General features: G+C 58.2%; 1 protein-coding gene across 1 annotated transcript; it reads right to left on the bottom strand.

Annotated features, from left to right (window-relative positions):
- Nucleotides 1-98: 98 nt before the first annotated feature.
- On the bottom strand, nt 99-17,436 carry CD164L2 (CD164 molecule like 2). The gene is made up of 6 exons (XM_075908542.1): nt 17,247-17,436; nt 11,876-11,980; nt 8,066-8,143; nt 7,094-7,159; nt 4,947-5,109; nt 99-1,163 (listed from the first exon to the last, which is right to left on the bottom strand). The coding sequence occupies exons 1-6, from the start codon at nt 17,329-17,331 to the stop codon at nt 1,157-1,159; spliced, it is 504 nt and encodes a 167-aa protein (XP_075764657.1). The 5' UTR covers nt 17,332-17,436; the 3' UTR covers nt 99-1,156.
- Nucleotides 17,437-21,055: the final 3,619 nt, after the last annotated feature.

The raw sequence follows: 21,055 nt of genomic DNA on the forward strand, positions 1-21,055 counted from the left end.
CTGCTGGAAACTCACAGGCCAGGCTGCAGGGGGGCTGGCAGCTCCCCCGGGGTGACGCAGCCCCTGTCGCGCCCACACACGACCCAGAGATCCGACAGTCAAGAAAAAGAAAGTGCTTTTATTTGCCTTCCTCTGCGGGCCGTGACCCCATCCCCCAGCAGGGCTGCAGGGGCCGGGGTGGGGGGAGGGGGGGGCGCGGGAGCCCGGAATGCCAGCAGCACGGCTGCCCCAGGGAAATGGAGCTGGCCTGGGGAGTAACACAAGCAGCCCCCAACCACAGAGGGGAGAAGCCAGTGGCTGGCAGGCACCAGGGAGAAGGCCCCTTTGGAGCAGCCCCTGGGCACCTTCCAAGCAGGAACAAGCCAGGGGGCCCTGGAGATGGCGGGAAGGAACAGCCCGAGGGAGCTCATCCAAGCCCTAGACCTTGCTCCCCGTGGGGCTCCCCTCCCCCACCCTGGGAAAGCCCTTTTGGCTGAGGACTGGTCTCTCGGAGAAGCTACAAAGTTAGAGGACAGGAGCCGGGGGGGGGGGGGGGGGGCGAGAGAAGAGGAGGGGAGCTGAGGGCAAGGCCTGTGCGTGGGTGAGGCAACATTCCCACCCCAGACAGAAAGTGAAGGCCAAGTGGATGGCCAACCCCAGGGAAGCGGCAGGTCCGGCTTCGCCCCCCGCCCCGGGGGAGCAGCAGCAGGAAAGGGGGGCTCGCCGCCACCACGGTGAGGGAACGAAAGGAACTGACCATAGAGCGGGCGGTGGAAGGTGCAGCACAGGTGGTCCGGGCCTGGCGGGCCAGGCACCCAGAGCGCGAGGGGCCAGGAGGGCCCCCCGAGCCTCACAAACGAAGCAGCGAGATTAAGTCTTGCTGGGCGCTAAGCTGGGAGGCCGAGTGCAGCCCCAAGGATGGAGCCCACATGGCCCGGGGACCAGCCCCTCGCGCGGCCTCCTCGTGGAGAGTCTAACGGACACAGCTCCTAGCCCGGGAGAGCCGGCCTGGCAGCGCTTTGCATAGCTCCGCAGCGTGGAAACCGGGCAGATCCGCCTCCTGCCCTCGCCGCAGGGAGAGGGGCCCAGTGCGGCAGAGCGCCAGCAGGGCTGCTGGAGCGCTGACCTCCTCCTCCCACGGAAAACCACTTCCACACACCTCCCCGGGCAGCGGCCGTCAGATCCTAATGCGAGGGGACAAAGGAGAGCTCACCAGTGGGGGTAGGGGTCTCCTGCAGTCCCTGCCCCCCAGTACACCCACCCCCCACCCCAGCTGCAGTCCTGGGCAGGGCTGGATGCTCCAGGGGGGCAGCAGCACCACAGGGAACCCTCCAGGACCAGGCTGCTGCTCCAATCCCAGCCCAGCGCGGCCGTGTCCGAGGGCCCCAGTGAAAGCGCAGCGCCCAGCTGGGCCGAGCAGCCATGGGCTACGTCTAGACCGGCATGATTTTCCGCAAATGCTTTTAAGGGAAAAACTTTTCCATTAAAAGCATTTGCGGAAAAGAGTCTAGATTGGCACGGACGCTTTTGCACAAAAGCACTTTTTGCGGACAAGCGTCCATGCCAATCTAGACGCAGTTTTGCACAAGAAAGCCCCGATCACCATTTTCACCATCGGGGATTTTTTGCGCAAAACAGTTTTTAGCTATCTATGCTGGCCCTCTTGCGCAAAAACATTTCCGGAAAAGGGCTTTTGCCCGAACAGGAATCTCAAAGCATTTGCACAAGCAGCACTGATTTCGGACAGTAGATCGTCAGTGCTTTTGCGCAAAATCAAGCGGCCAGTGTAGACAGCTGGCAAGTTTTTGCGCAAAAGCAGCCGCGTTTAGGGAAAAACTTGCCAGTCTAGATGCAGCCATAGAGCGACTTGGTCACGGCGCTAGGGGGCGAGAAAGTGGCCAAGGAAGAGACCCCCCCACACTTCTATCACAGCTGCAGCACTGCAAGGACCACGAGGGAGCTCTTGGCTGTGGATCTTCCTGCGTCCCTATCCCAGGGCTGGCGGGGAGACAGGCGGTCCATCGCCGGCCCCACAGGGGTAATGTCATTAGGGGCCATGTGTTGCTTTGCCAAGGGATCCTCATGCCTTGAGCAGGACCAGGCTGGGATCTTGCCCCCCCGCCCCACCAGCCTGGAGAAATCAGAGTGGGTATCTTTAATTCTGCACTGCACGTACAAGGTGTCGGCTCACTGCACACAGCATGCCCCCGCCCCGGGGACCCACACAGCAACACAACAGCACAGCAAAAGCACGCACCCCTCCACACCCTATTACCCATCCCCCCCTTCCCCAAGTGCCTTGGGAAAGGGGGGATGAAATGACGCAGCCGGCCATGCTGTGGGCCCAGGGCTCAGAGCCAGTTTCTTTAGCAGAGACCAATCAGCCAGGCAGCCGCAGGCTGAGGCCATGCCAGCAGCCAGTCCCACAGCGAGCCAGCAGCACCTTGCCCTTAGCATTGTCTGCCCGGCCGGCAGGGAGCAAGTCGGAGGAGGGCGAAGGAAGAGAACTCCCCCCGCCTCCCCCCCCCGGGGAATCCAGCAATCGAGGGAGAAATTAAGGGGCAGGACCGTGGGGAAGTTTCGGGTGGCGCAGGTGGGGGAGGACACAAGGGGCCAGCCTCTCGCTGCCTCCCTGACTAGCCCCAGCAGCAGGAGGGAGGAGACCTGCTCAGAGCTGGGCCGGCTCTCCCAGAGGTAGGGGCGGCTGCTGGCTTGGGGAGAATACTTGGGGCTGGGATTCAGGAGACCTGGGGATGCCGTGGAGTCCATGCGGAACGGGGGGGGGGCAGACTACAAGGGGCTGGCCTCAGTGGAAAAGCCTGGTTGAGGGGCTCACAGGGCTTCCGTGCCAGGAAACAGGCTAGTCCTTCCCCTCCCCCACCTATTGAAGACAGCCAACCCTTGGGGGCAGGGGCTGTGTCATTTTGCCTGTGCACAGCCCCTGACAGTGGGGGGGGGGGCCCTGATCTTACTCAGGTGTCCCAGGCACGTGCCCCATCAGCTCTGCATGTGTGGGGGGGGGGTTGCACACAGGGAGACGGGCTCAGCAGTACTGTGCCACAGGGGTGGGGAGGAGGGCACACCCACACTCTCCACAACCACTTTCAAAAGCTCAGGTGCTGTGGCTCCTCTCACTGTTATAGGACATGCAGCTCCACCCCTGTAACATCCCTGGTGTCTTCTAGCCAAGGCCCCCAGTGCACGTTAGAGGTAGCCCTTACTACTCTACAGCTGGGGAAACTGAGGCACGGAGGTTCTGCACGGAGCTGGGGCACAGGCAGGAACAGAACCTGGCAACCCCACCCCCCAACACCACTAAACCACATTCTCCCTCACCCTGCTCATGTGAGCAGAGGGCAGCCACACAGGTAGGGCCCGGGCCCACACTTTCACTGCTGCCTGGCTGCACGCAGCCAAGCAGGAGCCAGGCTAAGGACACTTTGTAGGGACAGGGAACGGCTGTGACAGCAGAGTGTGGCTGGAGGAGGGGAGCTGGCCAGATGCCATCCAAGAAGGGGCTTGGGACAGCAGAGGCCGTGGTGGACAGGAGTCAGGTGGCATCCCCTTAAATAGCTAGGGAGGCGCGATGTGGGCATGTCCGGCTTTGGATACCTGCTGCCCGCTCCCCCCCCCCAGCCCAGCCTTGGGGCAAGGAGACAGCGATTTGATCCAAGCAAACCAGCCAAGGAAGGCCTGCATGGCCCCCGTGCCCAGTGGGGAGGGTGCAGGCTGGGCTAACAGGTCTCCTGCCCTAAGCCCCCCCCCAGCGGCAGGCAGCTCCAGGAGAAGGTGAAGTTCTGTCTTGCTGCGCCCCGTTTCCCGCCGCATTGCGCACACACAGCAGCACCTACTGGTTCTCCTCCCTGGCGCCAGGCAGCGTGCAAGGGAAACAGAGAGGACAGCCCCCACCGTTAGACCTGGACAGTCCCAGTCCAGCTCCCTGCCCAGAGAGCCTCTGGCCTCCATGACCTTCCAATGGGCCAACAGGGGGAGGGGCACGCAGAGGAGCGTGGGTGTCAGGGGCTTGAACCGCCCCTCTGGAAATGCCCCACCCCAGCTTGAGTCCCCGTCTCACCCAGCTTCTGTGAATCCAGCCCAGCCTCCCCTCTCGCAAACAGCTGCTTCCCAGCTCCGTCCCACCCCCGGCTGCAATCAGCGGGGGGGTTTAAACAAGGCAGGATCTGGCAGCCGGTGGACCTGGGGCCCCGGATCCTGCCTCTGCAGGAGAGAGGAGAACCATGCGGGGAAGGGGAGAAGCCAGCTGGCAGGCACCAGAGACAAACCCACCAGACAGATGGGCCAGGAGGCGAAGCAACCCGACGAGAAATAGGGACGAGAGTCTCCACCAGAGGGCGAGCTGGGGTTTATTGCTCACAGGGAGAGCGTGAGCTAACCCGGGGAACGCGGGAGACCGGGCCTCCGCACAGGGGCAAGGGCAGACTGCGTACGGGTGGAGAGAGGGGGAGAACGCAGGAAGGGTCAGACAGGGGCCTGAGCACGAAGCTCACACAGCGAGCACGAAGAATCAACAATGCACAGCCGCAAGCAAGCCAGAGGAGCCCGGAAAAGGCGCCACATGCAGCTGCAGCGACAGACACACAAGGATCTCAGACGTGCTCAGGGACGCGGGTGCAGCGAGCGTGCACGAGGCCCCAGCTGTGCACGACTGCGTAGCTAAGTGGGGGAGGGACGTGGCCACGGTGGCTGTAGACAGGTACCAGTCAGCGCAGTCCACACAGGTGGGCAGATGGGAGCTGGACAGTGCTACGTCCTGCCCCCCCAGGGTGGATCTACCAGCTGCCCCATGTCCAGCTAGGGATGGGTCTGCAGCAGCCAAGCAGGCCCAGGCCGTGTCTCCCCCTCCACGCCCCATCTCACAGCCCACGCGGCAGGGCTCGGGAGCAGAGCTGGTCCCGGGGCCGCGCTTGGCCAAGGCAGCCGGGGTGCATGTGGAGGGGGGAGCTTACAATGTCTGGTAGGTGCTGTCCTTTGACTTGAGGAACTTGATGATGAAGTAGAAGACGGCCTGGACGCTGAGCACGAGGACGATGCCTCCCACGAAGCTGGCCGAGTCGAAGCCGGGCGGGCGGAACTCCGGGGCAGCCGTCAGCGTGGGGCTGGCTGTCGTCCCTGGGTGGGGGGAAGCAGCCACAGCGTCACTGGGGCCTGACACTGCATGCCCAGCCCTGCCATGCCGCACTCTCCTGGCATTGCCACCTGCGCTCTAGCTCCTGGCCACCCGAGCGGGCTCCTGAGCCCAGATAAGAGGGACACGCTCTAAGGTGCTGTAGGCCTCTCCCCAGGGAAGGGGCTGGAGGAAGAGACGGAAGATGCCCCAGGCTCTGGACTAGGCTCACCCAAAGCTCTCGAGGGGCATCCCAGCTGGAGAGAAGACTGCCCTCTCTGCCAACGCCCGGACTGGCCGCCAGAGATGAAGCTGAGGTTCTGGTTGGTTGGGGGGTGAGAGTCACTCAAGATCCTATAGTATGTCCCCCAATCTCTTTGGGCAGCAGCATTTCTTTTCTCCCCCTCCCTCCCCACCCCAACCTGTGGTGCAGAGTACAAGTGGGTGGCTGCCCTCCCCAGAGGTGGCCGCATTCCGGCACAGCCAGCATGCTGGGTTCCTATTATCTGCTCTCCCCAGCCCAGATGGCTGTTCCTGCACTGAATGGGATGGCGATGCAGCAGCCCCTGCTGCCTGGCGAGGAGGAACGAAACCCATCGGTGGGTGTGTTCAGGAGCAGAGAGAGAACCGGCTGCCGCACCCAGAGGGCGAGAGCTCCCCGCGCAACAGGCGACTGGGAAGAGAAGCCACCAGCAGCTCTGACAGAGCAACTGCCCATCAGCGCCTGGCCTGGATCAATAATTCACAAAGCTCCAGGATGAAGTTTCTCATTTTAATTAGCTGAGAGCTCTCCGATTCCTGCTCCTGCTTCCTGGAAAAGGCTCCTCCTCACCGCGCCCGCCCGCCCCAGCAGCCAGACCCCATGGGGAGCCAGAGAACGGAAAGAGCATTTGCTCCCATCACACCAGATGTCCTGATATTTGGGGCTTTGTCTTCTCTAGGTGCCCATTCCCGTGTGCGGCCCCCCCCCAATTTTCCTGCTTGCTACCTGGCCATGCTAATTCCACCCACCTCCCTTCATTTCCCCAGGCAGATTCCACAGGGCGCAGTCTTCCCTTCCCAGGCCATGCAACCTGTGGCACTCCACCCAGTTGGCTGTTTCAGTGTGTGTGTGGGCGGGGGGGAAGAGGGGGAAGGAAAAGCAATGCTTGGAGATCCTCTCATACCAGGTCTCTCCCTCTCTGGCTTTTCTGACCATTTGGACCACAAATGCACATGCAAAACGGATACTGTGCACGAGCAATTGCCTTGTTTGCACATACAGATCAGTTGACTGTGCATGACTCGCCCCACCCCCTCACATTTACAAAAAAAAAATCAGGCCTGTCGTTCAGACAATCCGTGCACTGCCCACGTTGCAAATGGCACGCAAGGCATTGCTCCCGGAACCGGGAGCTCTGAATGCAGAGAAGCCACCCCTGCTGGAGTACAGCCTCAGCTTTCACCAACTACCCCGAGGTCCCCAGACTGGGGCTATTTCCTGGGCAACACTGCTGCTCTTGTACAGCACCTGCCATGGACCTAGAAGCACCTCAGGCAGTAACTATCCACCCTCCACACGCTCCCTGGAATGGAAGAAAATTAATTTCATGATTCCCCTCCTCGGTGCAGATAGAGAAACTGAGGCAGAGCGCGGTGGTGCTAGGGTCGTGCCAAAAGTCACGCAGCCAATTGGTGCTGCCCAGCTGCTGTCAGCAGAACCAGGAGTCCAGAGGGCCAGGCCTGTGCTTTAAATACTGCCCATGCTTCCCTCCTCTTTCTGCAGGAGCAATTCTAGAGCACAGAGACATTCGACACCCAGCCCCTCGGGACTCCTGAGAGGGGCAGGAGGGAAGAACCTGTTCTCACCAAAACAATTCCCGCCAGACCCTCTCCCCTCCGACCTGAGCCCGTGGCAAGACTCACACATTAGAACCTGCCCCTTCTCCAGCCTGCCACTGCCCGTCGCCCCAGACCCCTGGCCTGCCACTCCCACACGGCACCACTTGCCTGGCGTGAGGATCTCTGGCTTCTTGGTGGACGCTCGCCGAGGCTCCTTGGTGGGCGATTTCCGTGCTGAGGGCGCAAGGGTGGAAGAACGAGAGGAGGCATTTAGAGGCAAGAGATCCTCTCTGACTTGCACCATGGCTGGGACCGGATCTCCCCCATCAGCCAGCGCTGCTGCCCCATTCCCTACAGCGCCCCCTGCTGGGAGCGGCTTGGGCTGGTGTAACTTGGGACATCAACAGGCTGTCAGACATATCGAGTCTCCCAGTGGGCCGAGCCCATGAAACTGCCCCTTTCTCTCCCAGGAGAGAGCACCCTGCGTATTCCCTACCCCTGCGGTCAGCTGAAGGCAGCGAGGGACCCCAGCATACTGAGTCAGTGATCCCGGAAGCAGCTTGACTGGAGTAGCTAGCAGCTGCCTTCCTAGCCAGTGATCCGGCCGCGTTTTGCACAGCGCCTCCCGCAGGGGTGGCTGAGGCTGGTCTCACAGCTGTCGCTCCTTCCGTGGAGCGTGGCTTCACTTGCACAAAAGCAGATCAATCAAGCCACCCCCCAGCACTTACATCAGTGTTTCTTAAACTTTTTAAAACCAAATTTTTTTTTTTTTTTAAATGAGGAACATCAAGGACCTTTTGTTAAGAAAAAAAAAGTCATAGGGTTGGGGAGAAAGTTACTGAGCAACAACAACAAAAAAAAAAAGGTTGGGAGAAGTTGTTGGGGGGGGGGGGGAAGTTTCCTGTTCCTTTAAGGGTGGCCACTTTGAACTCTGTTCTCCACTCATGGAACACAGTTTAAGAAACACTGACTTACATAGACGCTGCTGGCTCACACAGCGCCTCGCAGAGACGGACGCGTATCATCCCCATTTTACAGATGGGAAAATAGATCAGCGGCAGGGCCAGACATGGAACCGCTGTCCCAATGCTGCGCTCCACAATAGCCCATGCTGCTGCTCTGCCAGAGCCAGTGAGATACCTGGGCACTCAGCCGTGACATTGTAGATGGTGCATGTCTCCTTGGTGGGTTCTCCCTTCCCAATGCAGCCCCCAGCTCCTAAAGGAAACAGGAAAAACCTTTCACCAAACTCCCCTGAGCAAACAAGCCCCCCTGCTATTCCCCGAATGGATGGGGCTGGGAGTGGGGGGATGCCTGGCTGGTGCGGGGGGCAAGGAGAGACCATGTGCTTAGAATAGCAACAGCAGCATTTAGAGCATGCGCTGGGGAAGCAGAGGCTAAGGACTCAAAGCCCAAACCTGCCCAGGACCATCTGGGTTTAAGTTTGGCCCATTCAAAAGACCTGACATCAGCAGCCTCAGCTACCCCAGGCCCTGCCCCACACAGCAGCACACCCATGCACCTGGAACACGGCCTCCTGCTGGGACACCCTCCAGGGTAGCGTTCGTCAGATGACCCACAAACCTCCCTCTCCACCAGATCCATGCAGCTTCCAGTAGGGCCCATGGTTTGTAGGAGCCCTAAGGCCAGGGAGAGCCCCATCATGGGCCGAGAGAGACCGGCCCTCACCCCTTGAGACGTTCCAGAGATCATATCTCCCATTATTCTCTCCCCAGCATTACACACGTGGACATAAATACCAGCCTATTCGGGATCCAGACACCCCTGTAGTGCTGGGATCCTGGCGAAGCCAAGTCCCAGCTCAGCTGCATTCACTTCATCTCCTTTGGAAAGCCGGTTATTTTACCGCTTCAGCTACGGAGTCTTAAGCAGCTTCGCTCCAGACCTCGGTGGCCTTGCAGGCGCCCACCCCAGCCCATGGCGGCTGGACCAGGATAGTAGGACAGGCAGGCAGCTGCCCCCTGCCATTCGGATGCCACTTCAGGAGCCAGAGGTCAGGGCTGAATTGCGAGCGAAGCAGAAAAGGACACATCTCACCCCAGAGGTGGCCGCATGTCACCAGCAGGCGACATGGTGTCGGGTTACTGCCAAGCTGGGGCTTCCCAGAAGAGTTGACCCAAGGTGGCGGGTGTTCTTCATCTCCTGGCTTTTCCGCCAGTCCAAGCGCTCCCGCGGGAGCCTCGTCTTCCTCTCGCCCCACGTTCGGTCTCAGTTCTCGCCCCCCTCTCCCGCCGCCATGGGGAAGTGGAGGGCTGCCAATTCCAGTCTCTCTGCCTCCCCTCCTCCGATGACATCACTTGTTATTGAAGGTCGCAGCCGCCAGAGCAGCCCTCCAAAGCAACACGACTCGGAAACTCAACACCCAGGCAGAAAACAAAGGTGCTGCTGTGATCAGGCCGGGCCCGGGCTTTAAGGCACCAGTGGAGACTGGAGAGAGAGTCCGCCCCCCTGAGTCCCAGCATCTCCCATGGGTCACAGAGCAGGGACTCTGCAAACTGGCCGCTCAGCAAGCTCTTGCAGCTCCGCGTAGCAGGGCAGAAGCAAAGGAAGGAACGACACCGCCGCGCCAGGGACTCGCCCACTCGTCCGTCTGCTCCTTCCCTCCCGCGGCCCCGAGGGGTGCCCCAGACAAGCCACGGGGGAGCTGCAGGGGCAAGTGGCTCTGCTGGCCACCGTGCGCTTACGGGTGGTGCTGCTGGTGTCTGCACCCTGCAAGTTGACTTTGTTCTTGCTCCCTGAGGGAACTGGGCTGCCAGGCCAGCAGAGCGTAATTCGTGCCTGGGGCTGTCAGGGCTCAGCCCCAGCATCTCGGCCGCTGGAGGCGCGCAAGGCCCAGCCCAGCACGCAAGGCCCGTTGCTGCTCGAGTCCCAGAAGTCCTGGCTTCACACATTTAGCGTCACCCGCCCCGGCTGACCGAGCTAGCGACCCTCCAGGCCTGCACTGACCACCAGGCCTGCACAGCGGCTGTGGGCCAGTGCGGGGGCTGGAGGGAACGCTGGTGGGGGAGGCGAGGGAGCCGGCTGTACCTGCCAGTTGAGGCAGCGGGGGGCGGGTGGCACTGGGTACCTGGGAGAGTGATTCACTGGGCCGTGGGAGGTGATGGCTCAGGACAGGGTGGGAGGATAATGGGATTTTTGGCAGGTGAATATGTGGGATGTTGGGTAATTTGGGGGGGGGGGAGGGGATGTGACGAGGGAAGGACCCACTAATGACTCCCCTCCCCCGCCATCTTAACTGGAGCACAGCAGGCCAGCTGCTGCCTTTCCACTAGGTTTTAGCAGCTCTCTGGGCTGGGCCCGATCCCTCCTCCCAGGTGCATGACGACGCTGTGGGGTCTGCCCTGAGCATTGACTTTTGAGCCGGACGCTGCAGGGGGAGAGGTGGCCAGACAACAGCCAAGGAAACCAGGCCACGGCCACTCCACGCCCTCTGCCTGTCCCAGGAGGAACACGCTGCCCAACCTCCGCTAGGGGGCTGAGCCGGGGGTAGGTGGGGAAGGGCTGCTGGGATTCCCCTCTACCGTGCCCCTCCCCGTCCCCCCACTGGCTCAGCCTCAGAGACAGGGCCATTTCTCCAAGCTGGAAGCAGGAGGCGGTCCCGAGAGCAAGAGAAACTTTCCCGCAAGGAGTCGCTTGGAAAGCTTGGAATTCGGCTGCCAGCACCAAAGGGAGCAGCCGGGGTGCAGCCCAGAGTAACCCGGCGCCCGGCTAGCAGAGCCCAGTGCAAGCAGCAGCGCCCGCCTGGGGGCTCACGCGCCCCTGGGAAAAACAGGACATCTCGTGGGGAAGCCCCGATGCCCCGGTGATGGGCGCAGCGCACGACCTGCCGGGACACGGCTGCAGGCAGAGCGCGCGCACATGGTTCAGCAACTCCCCGTGCGACGTTTACAGACAAGAGCTCAGAAAACCGGGGTGGGGGTGCTGGGCCCTTGTGCAGACACTAGGCAGGGGGGAAAGTAACTTCAATTTCTTACAAGTCCTGTGGTATTGCAACCCACCCCGGGAGCCCTCAGGGCAGAGGTTGTGGGAGGGATCCTGATACGACAATACCTGTAAGAAATGTAAGTGTGGGGTGGAGTGCGGGAGAGGCTCAAGGCAGAGGGGTGGGGAGTGTCCAGGTGTGAAGGAGCTCAGGACAGGGCTGAGGTGAGGGGCTCAGGGCAGAGGTGTGTGGAGGGGTGCAGGAGCCAGGCAGGGCGCTGAGGGTGTGGAGGGCTCAGGGGTGAGTATGTAGGGAGATGTGTGGGGAGGGACCCTGCCGAGATGCATGCTAGGACACTGCCTGCTGGTCCCTTCCCACCTCTGTCGGGGAGCGAAGGAAAAGGCACCGCTCGCCTGCCCCGTCCTCCTCAGAGGGAGAGGAACACGGCCGCCTGTGCCTTTCCCCTCGCTCCCCAACGGGAAGGGGACCCAGCAGCCTCTGGTACGCCTCTCGGAGAGGGGAGTTCAGCCCCTCCTCCCTCCCTTAACGGCCCCAGTGGAGACTCAGGGCTGGGGCAATCCCAGACCAGTGGGGGAGCGCACCTAGCCAGCCCCTTTCACCTGCCTGCTGCTTAGAGCGGCAGCCCCCAGGAGCCACCCTTCCTCCGCAGCCGAGTGCCCCTGCCGGCCAGCTCCCACTTGCCCGAGCAGCACACGGGGCACACGGCCCCATTTCCCCCTGACACCAGTTCCAAAGGGACAGGGCCTGCGGCTCTTACACTTCGGACACAGGCACTTCATCCCAGCGGCCAGCAGAACAACTCTGGGGCCCGTTTCCAGCCCCTTCCCAGAGACCCGGGCCAAGGCCTCGCCCCACCTGTAGGGCTTGGGATCCGAATGGAAGATCCCGGCTGAGGATGGACGCTGGGCTGAACACAGCTTTGTACCTCCCGCCGGGCAGGGCTGCCAAGGGTTAAGGCAGGAGAGCTGGAGGCTCCCCCAGCGTACCTGGCTCCTCCGCAGCGCCGCAGCGCATCCACACGCAGCCCGTGGTGTTCTGCGACGCGTCTCCTTCCAGGCACTTCTCACAGGACTCCAGCTGTTTGCACTCTCCTGCCAAAGCCAGAGGATGCCCGAGGTCAGGTCCCAGCAAGCAGCCCGGTAACTAGCCCCTGCTCGACGGGAGAGAATTAGAGCCGGAGGGCGGGGGGGGGGGGGGGGGGGCGGCAGAAGGCACCTCAGATCTGGTAAGTGAAGCTTTCACAGACATAGGAGGGCCCCCAGCTCTGTTCTCCGCCTGCAAAGAGCTTCAGTTCTGACTCGAGCAGGGGCCCTCTCGGGCGCCCGGCCCGCGTTCCCCAAGGGTGACGCTGTTTCACGGCCTGCAGGACGGTGCTTCCCTCCACACCTCTCAGACCCAGCACACCACAGCCCTGGCAATCAAAACACATCCCAGCCCTCCCCCCTCTTCCAAATGAGGTGCATTCGAGTGGGGTAAGACCTAGGACAGGCAGAGTCCTGTCATCTGAGCACAGGACAGTCAGAGCTCTGTGACACCTACTGCCTCCCTGGCCTCAGGCAAGTCACCTCACCTTGGTGCCTACATACCTTTGAGGATCTGGACCTCAGTTTCTCCACCTCTAAAAGCAACCATTCACAAACCTCACCCAGCTGTGGCCCTGAGCTGGGGTGGGGGTGAGGGGTCTAGCACTGAACGCTCTCGCCAGAGATGCAGGGAACACACCTGTGCTTGAATCGCAGTAGTGGCTGCTCCTGACACTAACCTAGCCCCATCTACTACAGAGTTCAGAGCACCCATCCACAGCCCTGGGCCGACGGCAGCATTTCAGGCCCATGGCCGTTCTGAAACAATACACTTCAGGTTGGACTGATTGGGGGCTTTGGGGATTTGCAGAGGTCTCTTTGGGGCTGTTCCAGAGCAGGGATTGGCCTGGGGTGCCCTAGATCCCAGGGGACTGCCTGAAGCACCAGAGTAAGGACGAGAAGGGCCGCATGGGTCAGTGGTTCTGTCACCACCTCCTCCTCCGGCTGTTTTGTGAATGCTCCAAACTATTTGGGTCAACTTCCCTGTGCTACGCCTGGGCAGCCCCCTCCGGCCACCAGGACAGGCCTGCAGCATGGCTCACTTGCTTGTTGACCTCACTGGATTCCTGTCCCCAGCCCTCACATTCTGGGGCTGCAGCCTGCTTCCCCTGGCCTGCTGCCTGCTTCACTTGCAAAGCCTGGTCACAGGAGAGCCACTTCTGATGCGCCTAGGCCCAGCCAAGGAGTCGCTGCAGCTCTGGGTCCCAATCTAATGCTATAGACTACGCGCATTAACACCTTCCCTCCCCCCCACTTGCCAGAACATTTTTAGCAGGCTGGTCAGCAGCCCGGCTCCATCCCAGCTTGCGCTGGGTCTGGGACTTACACTTTAAATGCAGCGCTGCAGCAGGGGTATTAGAAGCCAGGTGGGCAGGCAGCCTGGCTCAGTTCTGATTTGCACTGGTTCCGGGAGCTCCAGCCCCCCTCCCCAGACAAGGGCTGCTGCTTCTGAACCAGAGCCAGCAGTGCGGGGCGACAGGCAGGCAGTCCACAAGGGGAGCTGGTTTTTAAACTGGCTCCCCTTGTGGGCCAGCTCCTGCCTGGCACCCCGCGCTGCTGCCTCCAATACAGAGGCAGCAGCACGGCGTGGCAGGAGGCTCCTCGGAAGTGGGGCTGGAGCGCACTGGCTGCCGGCCCGACCCCCGGAAACTATAGAATAGTCGAGTAACCAATAACAATTCATGAGGTTAATCGACTAGTCAATTAACTGATATTGAACATCCCTAGACTGCTCAGAACAGCACAGGAGGCAATCAGCACTTGTCAGGAATGACCCAGAAAAGCCATTCACCGAGGTATATTGGGTGGATCAGTTACAGCTGAGAGGAAGGCTGGTCTCTGGGCGAATGCCCTGCACTAAGACTCAGAGCTCTGCTGCTGGGTAAGTCACGGAAATAGCCCAGTGCCTCAGTGTCCCACTTTGACTGTAAGCTCTTTGAGGCAGGGACCATCCAGATACTGGTCCACACAGTAAGCCCTGATCTCAGTTTAGGTCACTAGAAATAATCACACACAGAGCAGCCTTCGTGCCGCCCGACTATTCCCCCAAAGTGGGCTGGCTCGCTAGCTAACAGCCAGAACCCAAGGAACTGCCAGGATCCATGCCAGAGAGAGCCACTCCTGGGAGGACGTACAACCACAACTTGGCTTCCAGTGCATGACAATGTTACAGCCCAGCCTACGCCCCAACGTGACCCTAGCGGTCCCCAGCATGTGCCTCCCAGGCCTGGCGTGGTTACAGCAGGGGTCTGCTCCCTGCCTCCGCCCTCCCTCAGTAGCTTGGGAACACTGCCTTCCCCACCCCCGCCTGGATCAGTATTAGCAAGTCTAACCATTATCACCCATGGAATCCCCCGCATTTACTCAATCACCCAGCATTTCAAAAATAGCCCATGGGGAAGTAAAATGAGTCACCCGGGTATCAAACCGGCCTCTTATTGTTAGATAAGAGCTCTCCTGCCCCGAGTTATTTGTTGGGAACAGAGGCAACGGTAGCCACTAAGGACGGGGCAGAGGGGAAGCTGCACGACCTAGTGGTTAGATCAGGCCCTTTGGCCTCACCAACGCGCCCGTGCTGCAGACACAGAGGTGTGGGCTGAATTCTAAGCACTGGTGGGCAGCCCGCGGGCCACCTCCGGGTACCGTGTGTGGCCCGCAAGATGCTTCGTTCACGGTTGCTCACACACAAGGTTGCCGGATTCTGCTGGTTTCCGTCAGCGTCGTTTTTTCCTACCGGTATCACTGCAGCGACCCACAGGTCAAGCACGTGGAGCGAGGTGTGCGCGCTGAAGGCAGCCACCGCTGACGGGGAAAGTCGCCTGTGCCCTCTGCAGCCAATCAGAGCACTGCTACCATTCAGCCAGCACACCCCACATGTTCTAGGGACACACGCGCAGGAGACCTGTCTGGGTTACAACAATCTCGCCTCCCACGGAGATGGAGGAGGGACACTCAAGCGGCCCGCTCACTAGCCTAGGTTGCCCACCACTGGGGCCTTGGTACTTAGTTTTCTAGAGAGGGTCATTCGCTCCAGGCACCACCAGTTTGGGATGTCCAATTTGAGACAAGAGGCCTGCTGTTCAAAGGGCCACAGAGCCCGCAGCCCTGGCTGATTTCAGCCGGCATTGGGGGCAATCATAAGGTTGCCAGGTGTCCGGTATTGAACCAGGCAGTCTGGTATTTTCACCTCCTGTCCGGTAAAAAATTCAGAAAATACCAGACACCTAAAGTGTCCGGTACGTTCTGATTTTTTCCCAGCCAGGAGGCAAAAATCCCAGGCTGTGCAGCTCAATATGGAGGCAGCCTTGCAACCCTAGTGCTTACCAGGTCCCGCAGGGGAGCTGTCCAGCCCGGCACAGGGAGGCAAGATGGCAGGTGGCCACCGGCAACCTGTTAGGGCCAAAAAGCCTCACCAAGTGGTTTTTAAAGGGGCCACGGTGGTTTTTTTTTTGTTTTGGGCTTAACAACTCTCGCACCTCCCCCCTTTTTGTTTTGCTCAACAAACGTTCCTGGTGTGGTTTTTTGGTTGTTGTTCGGTTTTTTTTTGGCACTCGACACAGTCATGAATCAGACCCCAGACCACCAGCTGAATACCCAAAATTAGCAGCCACCTTGGAAAAAAATATCTAGGCGTTGTTCCCTCAACAAGGTGCATGCAGGCAAATCCCAGCACACCCAGAGAAGTCCCTGGAGGTTTGGGCCCTGGACCTCAACCGCCTTACCTCAGTTTACCACCCTTGCCAATCGGGAGGAATGTGCCCCCACGTCAGAGCCCTTGGAAAAGCTGGGCTGAGAGGCATTACAGGAGCACAAAGGGTTATTTGGTGACTGCTAATGAGCGGTGTAGGGTCCAACGTGAAACAAAGGGTCATTCAAACCCACAGGCCAACAACCGCCCGGCAGAGCCTGACCCAAGGCCAGTCCTGCTGGCACCGGCCACGAAAACAGAAACGAAAATAATTAGGCAATTACCTTCTTGTGTTAAGTTAAGAGCTGAATAGCACATTGCCATGGAGACAGCGTTTTGGTGCTTCCACTTTGCCTAGCAGTTTGTACAGTAGCCAATGGGAGAGGAGCATTGTGTTCTCCGGGTTTAGGGCAGGTTTATTATTTAAGTTATTTTTATCACACCCAGCACAGAGACACAAGCAGACATTTTGCTGAATGTCGCCTGCTCCACTACTTTACATTGGGGATTGGGCCACTGGAGAGAGAGAGAGAGAAACAGCTTGTGGTGCTCTAGGGTCTGGATCCACCTCTCAGCAGTTCTTAGCAACAAAGTCCCAGCTGCAGAAAGGTGAGCGAATCTGCCAGCTGCTCTTCCCATGCTGGGAGGCAGTCAGGTGAGCTCGGGGAGGAATTATCTTGGTCTCTGGTGGTCCGGCCACCGCTCTGAGCTCGAAATCTCTGCCAGGCATTTTCGTTGGGAAATGAAACAAGTGCTGGATTTGCATGAGGAGACAGAAAAGATCCCGCAAGTCCCCAAGGAGGCAGCAACACACAAGTGCACAGTTTAAGCTAGAAGTTTCAGCAAGGAAATGGACCCTGCACAATTGGGTCCCCATCCCCTAAAGCAACACAACTCCCCTGCCCCCAGCCGAGCACCACATTTTGGTCTCAGGCGAAACCCACAGCTATGCCTGGATTTGGGAAGCATCCACTGTCTGCCCCAGCGCTGGGCATTTTGGACAAGGGCTGCTCTGGGCACCAAGGGGCACAGATCCGCTCTGAACAGGGTCACTGCCTTGGGGTGACTCAGGATGGGAGGCCACTGGCCAGAGTCACAGCGGAGGGTGGGGCCGCTCCATGAGCCAAGCTAGTTCAGCCAAAGCAGGGGGTTAACTCTGCCTTACGCCAGTGAGCAGGGCAGCAGCTGGCCATAAGCCCCAGGCTGGATCTGCTGTCCTGCAAAGGGCCCCCTATCCCCTATGACTTGGGAAGAGCCTGGGCCAGGACCCAGCTGCCTCCCTGGTAAGGGACAGGTGGCAGCCTCTCTGGTAGGGGACAGCCTCCCTGGAGGCTCAGCAGGGTCACCTGGGATGAGGCAGGGACGGTTTTGAAAACAAACTTGGCGCAGGCCAGTTCGCTGGAAAGGCCAAGGCAGGGAGGGGGGAACAGAGACCCTCCTTGAGCTGGATTGAGGGGGGAAGCTGCCTTAGCCACCAGCCCAGCCTAGGAGCTGGGTCCGAGCTCGGGGGGAGGACTCCCCGGTCCTGCTGGGTGCTCCAGAGGCGCCGGGCGGGGGAGAAGCTGCCACCCCCGGGACCCCACCTACCTGCCCAGCTGAGAGGCAGCCAGAGCGCGCAGAGCAGCGCGCAGCCGAGCGCGGCGCGCAGCGCCCAGGTGCGGGGCGCACCCATGTCTCCGGGGGGCAGGAGTGCGTCCCCGGCTCCGGCGCTTTGTCACGCTCGGGAAGCAGCCGGAGCGGAGCCAGCGGAGCTAGCTCATGCGCGCAGGGGCGGGGAGCGAACAGGCGGCGTGCCCGGCCGGGGGCGGGGACCAGCCAGGTGCGGCCCCGCCCCGCCCACGGGAGCCAGGTGCGGCCACACCCAAACCGGGGGCTGCGTCAGGTGCTACCGCTGCAGACTCCAGAGGGCGCAGGTGCGTCCCCAGGTGACCCCCACTTTAGCCCAAGCCGGGCACCCCGAGATGGAACCTACCATATCTGGGGCAGAGGCAGGTCTCCCGGGTGCAGCTAAGGGCATGGAAGCCCACGCAAGCCCTTTCTCTCCCATGGCTTCTCCCCAAAGAGCTCCAGGCTCTGGCAGGGGTGTCAAAGGGCTTAGCCAAGGGGCTACTGTGAGTGACAAGGGCCCAGCGAACCTTTGCCCGCCGGTTCCAAACACCAGCGATTTGCACGTTTGCACCTCTAAGAATCTGGCCTTCAGCGTCATGTCTTTGATAAGGGCCTTCCTGGGAGCCCCAGGAAAGCTGACCCCTGCCTTGTGGCCAAATGGACAGGGCAGAAATCAGGATGCTCACAACAGTCCTTTGAACACGTGGGCAGTGTTGCCTGCTTTCCCATTTTGCTTCATATTCATTGTTTATTGCACCAACAACTTGCAGCTCACGTGGGTAAGAACATAAGCACAGCCATACTGGGTCAGACCAAAGGTCCGTCTTTGCCCAGTATCCTGTCTTCTGACAGTAGCCAGTCCCAGGTGATCTTCAAGTGATCCCTCCCCTGTTCCCTATTCCCAGCTTCTAGAAAACAGAGCCTAGCGACACCATCCCTGCCCATCCTGGCTAATAGCCATTGATAGACCTAACCTCCAAGAATTTGCTTAGTTCTTTTTTGAACTCTCTAAGTCTTGACTTTCACAATATACTCCAGCAAGGAGTTCCACAGGTTGACTGTGCATTGTGTGAAGAAATATAAATTCTTTTTTTCAGACCCACTGCCTATTAATTTCATTGGTGACCCCCTAATTCTTGTGTTAAGAGGAGTAAATAACAGTTTTTTATTTACTTTCTCCACACCAGTCATGACTTTATCATATGTTGCCTTAGTTATCTCTTTTCCAAGCAGAAATGTCCCAATCTTATTAATCTGTCCTCATACAGATGCTTTTCCATACCCCTAAGCATTTTTGTTACCCTTTTTTGTACCTTTCTGATTCCAATATTTTTTGAGATGGGGCAACCAGATCTGCCCGCAGTATTCAAAATGTGAGCAAACCATAGATTTATACAGAGGTAATATGATATTTTCGGTCTTCCTCTCTATCCTTTTCTGAATCATTCCCAGCATTCTGCTTGCTTTTTTTTTTTACTGCCCCTGCACATTCAGTAGATGCTTTCAGAGAACTAGCCACAATGACACCAAGAGCTCTTTCTTGAGTGGTAACAACTAATTTAGACCCCATCATTTTACATGTAGGCTGTGTCTAAACTGGCGATTTTTTTTGCAAAAGCAATTGCTTTTGCGGAAAAAATTGCCAGCTGTCTACACTGGCTGCTTGAATTTCTGCAAGTACACTCATGTAAGATTGTCAGTGTTCTTGTGGAAATGCTATGCTGCTCCCGTTCGCGCAAGAGGGCCAGTGTAAACAACACGGTATTGTTTTGCACAAAAAAGCCCCGATGGCGAAAATGGCGAGCGGGGCTTTCTTGCGCAAAACCGCGTCTAGATTGGCACGGACGCTTTTCCGCAAAAAGTGCTTTTGCGGAAAAGCATCCGTGCCAATCTAGATGCTCTTTTCCGCAAATGCTTTTAACGGAAAAACTTTTCCGTTAAAAGCATTTGCGGAAAATCATGCCAGTCTAGACATAGCAGTATAGTTGGGATTATGTTTTCCGCAACATGCAGTACTTTGCATTTACCAACAGTGAATTTCATCTGCCATTTTGTTCCCCAGTCAACCAGTTTTATGAGCTCCTTTTGTAGCCCTTCTCAGTCTGCTTGGAACTCAACTATAGTTTTGGATCATCTCGATGACTGGTCTGTCCGTTCCCTCGGAAGCACCCAGCATTGGCCACTGTCGGAAGAGCAGATTAGAAAGCCACATTTCCTCCTCCATGTTGCAGACTGACCACCACCATTCAAAGTTTCCGAGTCAGCCGGCTAAATCATGAGATCATTAAAGATCATTAGCTTTGAAATAACAATTAAAGTTGGGTTCTTTTTATTCACCGTGGCTTATTTTATTTTATTTTTTTTTAGCATTTTGACACTTTTCTCAGCAGCCATAAAAGCTAGAAATGTAATTTTTTCCCATGAAATCTGAAATTCTCATGACTCTGGGAACTTTCAAGAAAAACATAGAATAGCTCAAGACTTCCAATAAAATTGCAAGAGCTGCCAATACCGATTCCCATGGAGCTGTCTGGTTCTAGTAAGTCAGGCATGGTGGATAGCAGAGGAAGGTTGGCTCATTGGTTAAAACACTAGGCTGCATCTTGGAGACTGGTTCAATTCCCACTTCTGACACAGTCCTCCTTTGTGACCTTGGCTATCTCATTTAGCAGCTCTGTGCCTCAGTTTCTCATCTGTACCCCTCAAGTCACATCACTGCCTCATAAGGGTGTAGCGAGACTAAATACACTAACACCTATGCTATGAGGCTCTCAGAGGCTACTGTAAAAGGGTCCAGACAATAACCAGAGACATATTCCTATTGTTCATATGTGTTGTTTTATTCCTGGGAAAATGCCAAAGCTGCTCAGAACATATTTGTGGGTGGTGCCGGTTTCCCCAGTATTGCAGGCCAGATCAGAGCAGTACAACCCTGATCTCACCACCATCCAATCAGTCAGAACATCTGCTGTAGCCTGAGTTGTGTTTGCTGTCCCAGCCAGCTGCTGTGTAATTTTATACACAGTGCTTCAAGTGAGGGTGCGTTGGGGGAGCTAAGAGACTTGGCCACCAACCCTCCCCACCCCGAATTTAGATCAACCCAGGTCCCCGAGGGGTGCACTTTAATCACTGCCTTGCAGAGCTGCTGCTCCCAGATTGAGACAGACCCTCCCCTTTTTACCAGTCACTTTAAGCTGTTTCCACAGGGTAGGATTTTTGTATTTTGTAATGAGCAGCTAACCAGGATGACCCATAAGGCCAAGAGAAGCCACTGCCTATGGGAGCAGACCTTGCATTAAAATATCGCCCCTGTATCTTACAAGTACAGGCTGGAGAGCCACCCAGCTGTTTCTCTGTCTCTGACTGGGGCTGAGTGGCACATACGTTTGCCCACAGAGCTGTCAATGTGACGCCCATAGGACACATACCCCTGTGCTGGGTCCCAGTGGGTGCTGCTTTGCTGAGTGCAAACGTGCCTGTTTCACAGCACAGAAAAGTTTAAATACAAGGGTGAGAAACTGAGCCTTGGCAGTCCTGGGCCTTGTGCCTGACTCTATGTAATATTAGCTCCGGACGCCGCCTCCTGGTCCCTCTGGAGATTACAGCAAGCCGTCCAATACAAAGTCCCTGGTTTATACAGCAGGAGGGATGAGATTTTTTTTTAAAGTGCCCATTATTTACCTAATCAGTGCTTCCAAATCAGCTGTAACCTGCACCCTTCTGGGGTGACAAGAGGGCCTTTCATGATACTGTAGGGACGGAGGGAGTGGAGTGTGTATCACACATTC

The sequence above is a fragment of the Pelodiscus sinensis genome, chromosome 25 (assembly GCF_049634645.1).
Source record: "Pelodiscus sinensis isolate JC-2024 chromosome 25, ASM4963464v1, whole genome shotgun sequence".
Taxonomy (NCBI): Eukaryota; Metazoa; Chordata; order Testudines; family Trionychidae; genus Pelodiscus; species Pelodiscus sinensis.